The 11,582-nt window shown below is 39.4% G+C and overlaps 1 protein-coding gene across 2 annotated transcripts; it reads left to right on the top strand.

Annotated features, from left to right (window-relative positions):
* The first annotated feature begins 243 nt into the window (after positions 1 to 243).
* Positions 244 to 11,190, top strand: tmem87b (transmembrane protein 87B). Of its 2 annotated transcripts, none has more exons than XM_011484654.3 (19): positions 244 to 441; positions 1,111 to 1,171; positions 1,257 to 1,348; positions 1,439 to 1,573; positions 1,661 to 1,714; positions 1,806 to 1,971; positions 2,081 to 2,142; positions 3,035 to 3,218; positions 3,303 to 3,402; positions 3,488 to 3,581; positions 4,075 to 4,146; positions 6,423 to 6,531; positions 6,606 to 6,664; positions 6,736 to 6,839; positions 6,911 to 6,984; positions 7,068 to 7,138; positions 8,106 to 8,158; positions 8,237 to 8,267; positions 9,581 to 11,190. In XM_011484654.3, exons 1-19 carry the CDS (start codon positions 292 to 294, stop codon positions 9,620 to 9,622), a joined length of 1,713 nt encoding a protein of 570 aa, XP_011482956.1. In that variant the 5' UTR covers positions 244 to 291; the 3' UTR covers positions 9,623 to 11,190. The 2 variants fall into 2 exon arrangements, with proteins under 2 accessions (XP_011482956.1, XP_004077497.1); XM_004077449.4 differs by lacking the exon at positions 4,075 to 4,146 and adding an exon at positions 4,856 to 4,927 and having other exon boundaries at positions 245 to 441.
* The last annotated feature ends 392 nt before the right edge of the window (positions 11,191 to 11,582 follow it).

Here is an 11,582-nt window from a genome sequence, read left to right as displayed (position 1 = left end):
GGGCTCCTGTTTATTTGATAGTGGTTTAATTACTAATCAGATTCCTTATCCATATTACTTCTGACCTTCAGATTGAGGAGTTTAAAGTTATAATTTATTAAAGTTATGCAAATTGTGATCAGGAGTGTGTGGGGATGTGGGATTCAAACATATTTCCCATCAGTTAAATCAGTGTTGATCACGTGGGGCTTCAGGCTTTGCGGCTGGGGGCGGGACTAACCGTGTTTACATTTCTGAGTGTTGCGTTCACGGCGCCTCCTACATGACAGTGCTCTAACGCGGCACACAAACATGGCAGCTGGAGTCAGGGTGCGGACGTGGAGCTGTCCGGGCACAGGAGTTTTTCGTTCCTGGTTGGTTTATTCTTTAATTTTTGCAAGTCGTCTAGATGAAGCCGTGGCAGCGCCAGAGACGGGAATTTGGACACGAACAGTCGTTAATGTGAGTATCGGCTAATGTAGCTGGGGCTAACGTTAGCTAGACCTGCGCTGTGTAAGTGTGTTAGCTCGTTTTAAGATGACAGGTCACAATCTAGCTGATTCAAAGATGACTGTTTTAAGACTTAACTCTGAAGTATTCCTTTTAAAGTACTCGTGAATTATCAGAAAAGCAGTTAAACATGCTATAAGATAATTAGCTCATCTTGTGAAGTAATCCAGTACAAACTAGCTTTAGCTAAGCGGCTACACATGTTAAAACATTACAACAAATAGGAGAATACATACATCCCCAATACATTTTTGCATCTCTTTACCAGCTATGAGAATTTGAACGAATTTTTTTTCCCCCTTTTATTTTTCAAAAGGAGGATTTGTTTATTTTCCACGAATTGTTAAGTAATGGAAAACAGTTTAATAATTGAAAGCACTAAAAGTTTCAGGTTTACTTTTGTCTGGTTGTATTGCATTTCAGATTAGTTCCTGGTAGTTTAGGGCATTTTAGTTTAAAATAAATGAAATGACTATTATACATATATTTCCAAATTGGCTGTTAAATTTATTTTTGTATGACATATCAGTAACAAATGGTTTATATCTTAGTGCATAGGGAGGTCAGCAAAGTTATTATCCTTTATGATAATGTATTTAACAAACATGATTTACTGTGCAGACCTCAAGGCCGCTGCACTTGAGAAAATCCATGTTTAAAGGCACGGATATTGAATTGAAAGGTAAGGGATGGCCACAAGTTTGTAGTTAAGCTAAAGAAAAAGTTCTATGGTTGAAAAAAATGTCACAAAAATTCTTTGTTTTTAGTTGTGTCTTTCGCTTGTCCTGAGGAAGTGAGCGTCACCATCCACTGGCTCCTAAAATATTACCCCTGCCACAATGAATTCAACAATCTAGAAGTGAGCTGAAAGACATCGTTTTATTTGTTGGCTGTTTTTTTTTCTCTCTCCCAGTTTTGCTGAATTTTATTTGATTCATGAATTCCGTAGGAAATGTACGACAAGACGCCTCTGAGCCACGGGGAGAGCCTGGACCCGAATCCCCTCGGGCAGGGAGAGTACATCGAACACAGATACAGCCCTATGAAGTGCAAGAATGGACCGAGCTCATTCCAAATGCTTAAAGTGGGTTTGTTACATTACACCACCATCATCTGACAGTCCACAACGTGAGATTTTACCACGCCAACATTTTTAACTTTCTTCCTTCAGAAAGCCAAGGCAAACCCTCGTCTTGTCAGTCCACCTGACCCGCATTGGATGCAGGTAGGAATATACAAGTTTGTCATTTAGAATAATCTGATCAGCTGCTAATTTCTTCACTTCAAAAAACCTTCAAACTACATTGATGCTCTAGGATGAAAACTACACTAAATGGCTCACAGAAGAGTACGACAGCAGCTCCTCGAAGGACGGAGCAATGAAGATTAGAGATGGGGTCATAGCCACCACATGGAGGGATGGACCTTACCTGCTGGTTGTTAAGGTTTTATCCACCAAAGAGGCCAACTGGAATTTAAAATGTGAGAAATCTGACGTTATCTGCTGCCTTTTTCCTCAGCTTTCTATAATAATAAGTTGTTAAATATGATCTATCATTTTTCTAATACATTGCTTTTACTTTATAAACAGTTAACGTGGTGATGAAAGGCAGCCATGGCTTTATTTCTGTCACTGAATGGCCACTAATGATTGTAAGTAGATGATTGCTTAAAGCACTTTGAGTTTGTAACTCCTCAGATTAATTCTTCTTGTACAGCCACTTAAAATACAACTGCCATCAGAGTACAACTTTTTACAAAAATATTTCTTAAAAAAATGTTTCTTTTAGAGTTTGACCATTTAGTTTAAGTCAGTCCAGCAGTAAAGATGTTTTATCCTTTACATAAAACATTTTTTCTCTCTCCTTTTCTTTTCTTTATTTACACTGATTGTCTCTTTACCAAACACTGCAACTCAAATCGGTTTAAACATTTCTTTGATTTGTGTTTTTAAATATATATACACATAGCAAACTTTTTTTCAGCTTACCGATAAATAAAAAAATCATTTTTATTATAATGGAAACATCTTTTCAGAGGTAAATAAACAAAGTTGTTTGAAAAGTAGATACAATTTCTTCAGGCCCTGAAGAAATTGTATAAGTAAAAAATAATACTTACAGTAGCCGGACAGATTCCAGTTTTCTTTTCCTAACCAAAAATAACAAATACAAGTAATGCATTATTTAATCAGTAAACTTTTTATTTTATTGTATTTTTTTTAGGATCTCACGTTAAGCGTGTAGGTCTGTTGGGTCACCCGTTAACATCCTGATCTGTCAGACGGCTGAATTTTTCTAATAGAAAGGTTTAAGTCTGCAGATAATTTAACAATAAACTCAGCAGGATGTTCGGCGGAACAAGCCCACCTCACCATCACTCCTCCTCCGTGCGTGAAAGCTCTGTCTGGGTTTCATCCGTTGTGGTTCTATATCATCTGTTCTTCATGAACATGTTGATATCTAACCCAAAGAACTCAATAGAGGAGCATCTGAACTGAAGCCTTGACTTTGAATGGGACTGGTTTCCTGTGTGTTTTTTGTAGTTCTACATGGTCATGTGTGTCGTGTACATCCTCTACGCCCTGCTGTGGTTCATTTGGGCGGCCTGTTACTGGAAGGATCTGCTGAGGATCCAGTTCTGGATAGCAGGGGTCATCTTCCTGGGGATGGTGGAGATGGCGGTCTTCTGCGCCGAATATGAAAACACCAACGTTGTTGGCTCGGCCTGTAAGTGTCCTCGAACGACCGGCAACTTTTTTTTCTTCTTCTCTAATCTTCTGTTCGCTTTTGAACCGGCGCTCTTCTCTTTAGCTCCGGGTTTGTTGATCTTTGCCGAGCTGGTCTCAGCCCTGAAGAGGACTCTGGCTCGCTTGCTGGTCATAATTGTCAGTCTGGGCTATGGGATTATAAAGTAGGTCAAACCCTATTTATTTCTTAACAAACATGACTTTGGTTGTTCATTTTCTTTTTTTTAAATGCTGTTTGTGTATTTGTAGGCCTCGACTGGGGACCGTGATGCACAGAGTTGTGGGGCTTGGAGTCCTTTACTTTGGATTTGCCTGTGTTGAAGGTGTCCTGAGGATTACTGGGGTAAGTAAGACACGTCAAAATGAAAAGTTAAATTGAGAAATATTCTTTAGAAATTGCATTGCAGTGGCCCCTCGTTTACAATTTAAAGATTACCAGCGTCAGGGGAAATCGGCTTTAAGGCTTTAAATCCCCTCACTACGCATTTTATACAATTTTCTTAGCCAGACATTAACATTTTCACACTTTTCTGTCTTGTTTTAATTCTCAAAGTTCGAACCTTACAAGTTCAGTTTTGTAGAATGAAAACAAAGATCTGCTTTATGTGAATTTGGCAACCCGAACGCTTTTGTACAGGAGACATGGCACGAAGGAGATCAATTATATTGCTGAAAAAAAAGCAAGCAGAATTTTAAAATAAAAAACAAAAGTGTGAAGGCGCGATATAGCGAGGGACCACTGTAAATGCGTTTGTCATCATCTGAACCCATTTTGTCTATATAATATATTAATATGACTACACAACCTTTTCTTGGTTCTGAAACGAACCGTGAAGGGTCGGGACAACGGCCCCGCTCTCATGACAGCGATTGTTCTGGCCGTGTTTGAGTCGTGCGCCTTGTGGTTCATATCCTTCCAGTACCACCTTAAATAACATCTAGGGGTTAAAGCTACTGTTAGTGCACTGAGCTGATATTTTGTCTGCAATTATTGAAGCATCTGATGATGTACACTCACAAACTTCAAGAGGTGTTGGATTTAAGTTTAAATTGAGGATGTCCCGTTTTGATCATGTGATCATAAATTATGTGGTTTTAATTAGAATCGGATATTGTATCCCGTATTATTTTTATTATGATCCAGGATATATATTAAAGCTTATTTTTACAGATGAATACTCTACTAGAAGTCTGCACATCATGAACGGATCAAAACATTTTATTGCCACAAAGACTGTATACGAGTGTGACATAGACCTGAAGAGACTAAAGCCACAGCCACCGATCTTTCTCACATCAATAGTTATCACCTATTTTTTTAAAGTTTGTTCAAGCTACTTTGCAGAAATGATCTGTTTAAATTGTTAAATGATAAACTATGGCTAATAAAAAAAATAATCAGGGAAAAGCTGGATCTGATTACAAAAGTATCGGATCAGGACTCGGGATCTGCAAAATGAAATGACCCGGAATCAGCCTAAAAAAGCCTGACTGGGACATCCCTACTTTAAATGTTCTTTTTATTGTGGGTTTTTCTGTGTTTATAATGAGTCTTGTCCCACATCTTCCTCCTCCTCCTCTTTGCATCCTTTGATCCTGCTGTGTCCCCCCCTATAGACAAAAGACTCTGACCTTGCCCTGCTGGCCAATATTCCCCTGGCTCTGCTTGATTCCTCTTTATGCTGGTGGATATCCTTTTGTGCTCCTGCCGTCTTTCCTAGTGTCACTCCATTCCCTCCTCACCCACCTGAGAGGTGGTGGTCACGGTCACTCTGCCACTATTTTTTCGGTTAAAACCATTGACTGTATATGAGTGTGACATCATAGGTTTCCCATCAAATGAAGTCAATTCAGTCACCTTTTTTATTTTATTTTTTGCGATATGGACATCGAATCGCAGAAAAGTGCCAGCAAGACTCAAAGGAAAGGTGTACAAGACAGTGGTGAGACCAGCTCTGCTCTATGGGTTAGAGACGGTAGCAGTGAGACAGAGACAAGAGGCTGAGATGGAGGTAGCAGAGATGAAGATGTTGAGGTTCTCCTTAGGAGTGACCAGGTTAGACAGGATAAGGAACGAGTACATCAGAGGGACGGCTCATGTTGCCTGTGTTAGCGACAAAGTCAGAGAAGCCAGACTGAGATGGTTTGGACATGTTCAGAGGAGGGATAGTGGATATATTGGTAGAAGGATGTTGGAGATGGAGCTGCCTGGCCGGAGGGCAAGAGGACGGCCAAAGAGGAGATACATGGATGTCTTAACAGAGGACATGAAGTTGGCTAACGTTAGGGTAGAAGATGTTCATGATAGAGTGAGGTGGAAAAGGATGATTCGCTGTGGCGACCCCTGATGGGAAAAGCCGAAAGAGAAAGAAGAAGAAGAAGAAGAAGAAGAAGAAGACATCGAATCGCATTTTCCAGTTGAGGTTTCTATGGCAACCACTCTCACCAATCAGGAGTAAGCTTGTTGAAGGTCTACACCCCCACCACTTGAAACTGAGCTACACGAAGTCTGTCACATGTTTAAAATGTTATTATCTTAAGGAAAAGGTATCAGAGCAGGATGATTGAGTAATAGCTGTTTATTTCTCTGTAGAAGTCTATGGCGTTTTGGCTTCTTCCTGTTTGGGTCACTGAGTTCAGTACTCAAATCAGTCAGTGGTTAAAACTGAGTGTAAAGATCTGATAAATCTAGAAGAAAACTAGCAAAAGTGTCAGAATTGATTTTGGTTTTTTAAGTATGTTTTTTCCTGTGACCCATCTGCAATGATTTTTCTGTGGTTACTATCAGAGTGCTATACATTCTTTGACCACAAGGGGGCAGTGTTAGGGCTGAGCTGCTCCTGCTTTAAATGTGAAAATCCACACAAATATAAAGTAGTATTTAAGCATAATAAATGTCTTTTCTGACCTGTGCAGGAGAAAAACCTGAAAGCATACACAGGCTAGTCGCTCAATAATATTTAAAAATATATGAATTTTAAAGATGTGAATATTTTTGTTTGAACAGTAAAAAAGTTTGTAAGTGTATCGCTTTATTGCCATCTGCATTTAAACAGTTGTTGTTCAGTTGTCTGGATAGAAATGATCCTTTTTTGAGCTTGAAAACATATGTTTGTTTTTGTTTTTTTTTGGATAATTAAGTTTCATGCTTAGTGAAAATCTGTTTTCCTTGACTACTGCTAACATCTTTGTCAGTCTGGCACAAACCATCAAGACTCTGAAGTTGAGGAGAAACCCTGTGAAACTGTCTCTCTACAGGCACTTCACTAATACTTTAATATTTGCTGTTCTTGGTAAGTAAAGTCGTTTTCACTAATGCTCTACGTCTCGCATCCAGATTCTGATTTATTTCCGTTTTCTCCCTCAGCTTCGATCATTTTCATGGGTTGGGATGCTAAAAGGTTTCAGTTGGCCAGCTGTCAGTCCGTAAGTACGCCGCCAGGTCGCTGATGGCGTTTGGCGTCTTCTCCTGCTGATCTCCTGCTGTGTGTTTGAAGGACTGGACTGAGCTGTGGGTGGAGGATGCCTTCTGGAGATTTTTGTTCTCCGTCATCCTGCTCGTCATCATGTTCCTATGGCGACCGTCTGCAAACAACCAAAGGTTAGCGGAGCTGCTGGACTTCACGCTGACTCTCAATTTAGACGTTTCTAATCTGCGTTTGACGTCTCCAGGTACGCTTTCACGCCTCTCATGGATGACTCTGATGACGAGGAGATTGAAGAATTCGTCGCTTCTGCAAATCTTGGTACAGATATAATTTAATCAGGAAAAGTTCATGTTCTGGAACCTTTTTTTATATTTTATTTTTTCACGTTTGTTTATTTTCAGCTGATGGAATAAAGTTGAGAGCAGCTAAAAACGAGATAAACGGTTCAGCTAAATCAGCGGACACAAACCAGGTAAGCAACAAAACAGCATTCTCTGATAAATAGTTCAACCGTCTTAAAGCTACGTTTACGCCGAACGCGTTCCGTAAGGCAGATGCGTCCAGTTTTAGTGCGCAGATGCGATCTCAGGTCCTTCGTAGTTTTAGCGTCCAGCGCGGCGCAATTTGAGCGTCGCAGCAATAATTTATGCGGCACGGTACGTCCAGGGTTTAAAAATCTGAACTTTGGTGAAGAAGACGCATCAACCAATCAGGGACTCAGCTTTGTTCATGATGCATTCAATGAACCCAGACATGGAGAGGTACTTTCTGACGCTTTAAAATAAATCAATAAAAAATTAATCATTTCATGCATTGTAAATGAGATGCACACAGACACCGCTCCATGTAGCAATGAGGCTAAAAACAGTAGCTCCTCCCACACGCATCTGGGACGTCTGTTTCATGAACACGTTTTTGGAGAAGCAATTCGCGTCCAAAAAGAGTTGAGTTTGACCCACGAATCGCGTACGGCATTAGACCCACTCTGATGAAAATCGAGTTTTGGGTGTTCTCAACAGTTTTTTGACGATGGAGGACATGTATGAAGAAAATTAAGCTAATATATGCATTTTTAAGTACTTCTTTATTCAAGTTATTCAGCTGACAGCTTCAATCTTACATCTGCATCTTTTTTTTTTTTAATGTTAGCTTGGGATTGTGAGGGCATTAAGCTGGCGGGAAAGTGTGTAAGCAGATGGATGATGGGAAGGGAGGGGCTTACTCTGCTCCAATAGTCTGCTGTTCTGCAGAAACTATGTCCTAGAAAACAACAGGTTTAATTATAACTGAAAAACTTTGAAAAAGATCAAAGATGATCGGATCGGGACTTCTAAGTCTCAGCAGATATAACACTGTAGTTTGGTAAAAACGTGTCAAAAGGTCTGATTTCAGCAGATGGCAGTGTGTGCTCTGGTTCATCCCTCTGCCCACTTTTCCAGGATGAAGACCTGAAATGGGTGGAGGATAACATTCCTAGTTCCCTCAGTGATGTGTAAGCATCCTGTTGCATTCATGGATTTGCTTATCTGTCATTTTTCTAGCTGTTTGTAAGAGTTTTTTTTTTTTCCAGAGCTCTGCCCGTCCTGCTCGACTCCGATGAGGTAGGAGCTACATAAAAGAAAAACATGACTCACACACGAGGCATTTTTTTCATTGACTAACTGCACAAAAGTTCCTTTTTAACTGACGTTTCTGCTGTATATATGGGCTATATTTACAGCTCTTTAAGATGTTTTATCCGCTTTCGTTTTTCCTCCCTGAGCTCTGAAATCTGTAGCCATCATCATAGAATGAACTCTTTGTCTCAGTGCTCCCAGTTCTTCATGTCTGTAGTGGTGCATCCCTTCAGCTTCACTGTCGGAACGTGAAATGCCGCTGATCAGGTTCAGATCTCTGGTCTGACTCTTCCAGCAAATGTAGTTCCAAAATGTGAAGAAATGCTAACAAATAACCCGATGAAACAAACGGAAGTTGGGAACCTTCATCAGGCTGACCCGTATTATTACTGCACAAAGAGGAAGCCTAGAAATAGGAAAAGAACACCAACTTAAGAGGAAAATCACAAAAAGATAGTCAAATTATCTTGAAACGAGGAGTTCCAAACAAGCATTCGAAAAGGGAAAAATAAGGTAAAAAAGCAAACTGTTTGATAAAAGTATTTTTGTTAGTTCTAAGCAATTGGCTTGTAGTTTTTTAGTTTTATGAATTCTTGTTCCTTTTGATTCCAGCAACAGAAAGTCTTAAGTTGGTCCATCTTAATAAATCCTCATAAAATCTAAAACTAGCACATTCTTGGAACATAAATCAACATTTTGGATTCCAAAATATTAAAAATTAATGCCAGTCTAACTTTTATTGAACTCTAAAATCCCTAAAATGGAACCAAAAGTTACAGTTTTGAGATTTATTGAGTCTTAAATGAAGTTTTTATATCATCAAGAGTTTGGAGCAAAAGAATTTAGGCTCATTTTATTAATCATTTCCTTATTTCTAGATCCTAGCTCTTTATTAGACATAAAAATCTCTGCATTGCTGATTTAAATAAAAGCTTGATAAGTTGTTAAGCAAAGAGAAGTAAAAAAAAAACAGGTTTAAAATCTTTACAAGTATTAAATAGTTCCTATTTTATTAAACTCCTAAGTGTATAAAATCAGAACAAAGCTGCTCCGGTCCGTTTCCTGTCCCGGCTGTGATGCCAAGTGTGACGACTTTTTGAAAGACTCCCAAGTCGGGAAGACAAAACACGACTGCAGGAAACCGCCGAATTTATTTGCTTTTTCTGCCAACTTCTACTCTGATGCTTTTGGCGGTTTCTGCTCGGCGGGACGTTTCTTCACCAGACCCGCGTGTGTGTGCCCCTCACTTCTACCGGAGCGCACACCTTCAATGTTTTATCTTCTGTGTGGTGTTCCAGGAAATCATGACGACCAAGTACGAGATGTCGAAGCTGGAATGAAGTGAAACCGTTTCCAAACAACTGCTGAAGTGGAAGGAAGAACACGGCGCCTTCCCGTAAAACAGGAGAAAGGGCTTCCTCCCGAGACGTCCAGACAGGTGGAGGGGAAGGTCACCTTTGGGGTGTCCTCCTGCGCTGGGGATGCTGCGCAGGCCGGTTCAGGCAGCACTTTGTGAGGGGACCTGCACACCATTTCAGTCATTTTTCCAAAGAATTTATTCGTTCATGTCAAAGCGGGTCTTCATTTCTCTTTTTACGTGTCTTTTGAGGGAAGGCAAGTTTAGGTGCACAGATGTTCCTCTGTCAAACGTTCCTCCTTATTGTTGGATTGCGATTAGGAAGCAATACATTTTAGTCCTTTCTTTAATACTGAAAAATAAAAAGTCAGTTTACTGTAAACAAAAAAAAAAAAGTGAAAGAGTCCAACTTACTTTGGGGATCTTTCTTTGAAGATATCCAGAAGTTCTGGCAGAAACGGCTGATTTTGTTCTGAGCCTCTTGCAGTGTTGGATGCTGGGATATTCCTGGTGGATCCTTTGGGGCTTGTGGGTTTTTCGGGTGGAGTCTTTGAGTTGGACACGACATCTGGGGAGTTTCAAAGCCGTCCTTCCCGGGCACGCTGCTCTCCTCTCCTCTGCTGTGGTTGCAGCTGCAGTCCAGTGTTTTTCAGTTGTTGGAGATGAGAAGGTCCAGATTTTTGCTTTTTTTCTTCTTTTTGGAACTCGACATTGAAAGAAATGAGCTCTCATTAACCTGTCTGGGGTTTTAATCGCTGTATTAAAGAGGAAAAAGCTGTACTGCTTCTGAATGGGACTTTCTGAAAGTCTCTTTCTCCCACCATTACAATCTGAGATCACTGCAAACCCGAGCTCGTCTTCTCATCTGCACTTTAAAGGCGTCTTATGCGGCGTCCACATCTTTCTCCGTTCAAGCATGTTTTTGACATCTCAAACTAAAACGACTTGACCTTTTTGAGCTTATGAGTTGTATTGCTTGTGTTTAATTTTGGATTTGCCTTCATTTTTCTGACAGGACGGTACGATTTTGGGCAGAAGCAGATTCTGTTTTTCAAAATAAAAGTATGTGCTAATCACTGTTAAGTATTTTCTTTATTTATTTTTGTCTTAAGTGTACTTAATTGAGTAAGTAAGTAAATAAATGGATGTTAATTCATGTTTTTTTTTGGTATGCTTGAGGTTTTTATTGTTTTGAATTCGTATTTTGCACATACATTGCTAAATGTCGGCTTTTCTTTTTCTGTGTGTTTACTAAATAAATGATGGTATTGGATTCTCAGAAAGCTTTTATTTATTTATTTTACTTTAAGTTTTATTTTTGTGAGTTTGGAGTAAGTAAATGTAAAATTTAAACCCTCCTTTACATTTTTTTTCACATCCTGAAGCCCTTTAAGTGTTAAGAGTGTTTTTCTAATGTGGTTTTCGTTGGAAACCTGCTTATATTTGTGCTTTTAAGGGCAGGCTGACACTGCATGACCGGATGGATTTTGGCTGATTTAGTTTTCTTTTTACTAATTCCACAGGTGTTTGGATAAATTGTGATAAAAGCTGGATTAGGTCTGTTCATTCCCAGCCCTTTTCTTCACTCTTCCCTCTCAGGAAGTGTGTTCAGTCCCTTCGCATTAAATAAAATTTGGTATCAGGGGAACGTTTCTGCCAATAAAAACTCGACTTGAGTTTTAAGACTTTAGATGCTCTTTTTTGTGTCTCGCAAATCCCACATTCCAGAGAGAAATTAAAGTAAAATGTGAGGATTTAATCATAAAGAAAGAAATAAATGAAGTTGCTAAAAATAATTTAATAAAAATGTTTTTATTTACTGTAAATTATTTGGCATGGAAAAAAAATGTATTATAAAAACTGGAATATTATTGGGGCATTTACTCATTCTGACTGCATGATCATCAAAAAGACATTTGCTGCAGCATTTGTGTTGAACATTT

The sequence above is a fragment of the Oryzias latipes genome, chromosome 15 (assembly GCF_002234675.1).
Source record: "Oryzias latipes chromosome 15, ASM223467v1".
NCBI lineage: Eukaryota > Metazoa > Chordata > Actinopteri > Beloniformes > Adrianichthyidae > Oryzias > Oryzias latipes.
The sequence above is the reverse complement of the archived record's forward strand: the minus strand, read 5'-3'. Positions and strand labels throughout refer to the sequence as shown.

Excerpts from the sequence above, each read along its gene's own strand:
- tmem87b (XM_011484654.3), top strand. The coding sequence starts at position 292 with ATGGCAGCTGGAGTCAGGGTGCGGACGTGGAGCTGTCCGGGCACAGGA. Across the intron at positions 1,715-1,805 it reads CTGACCCGCATTGGATGCAG|GATGAAAACTACACTAAATG; the intron begins GTAGGAATATAC and ends TTGATGCTCTAG. Across the intron at positions 6,532-6,605 it reads TTTAATATTTGCTGTTCTTG|CTTCGATCATTTTCATGGGT; the intron begins GTAAGTAAAGTC and ends TTTCTCCCTCAG.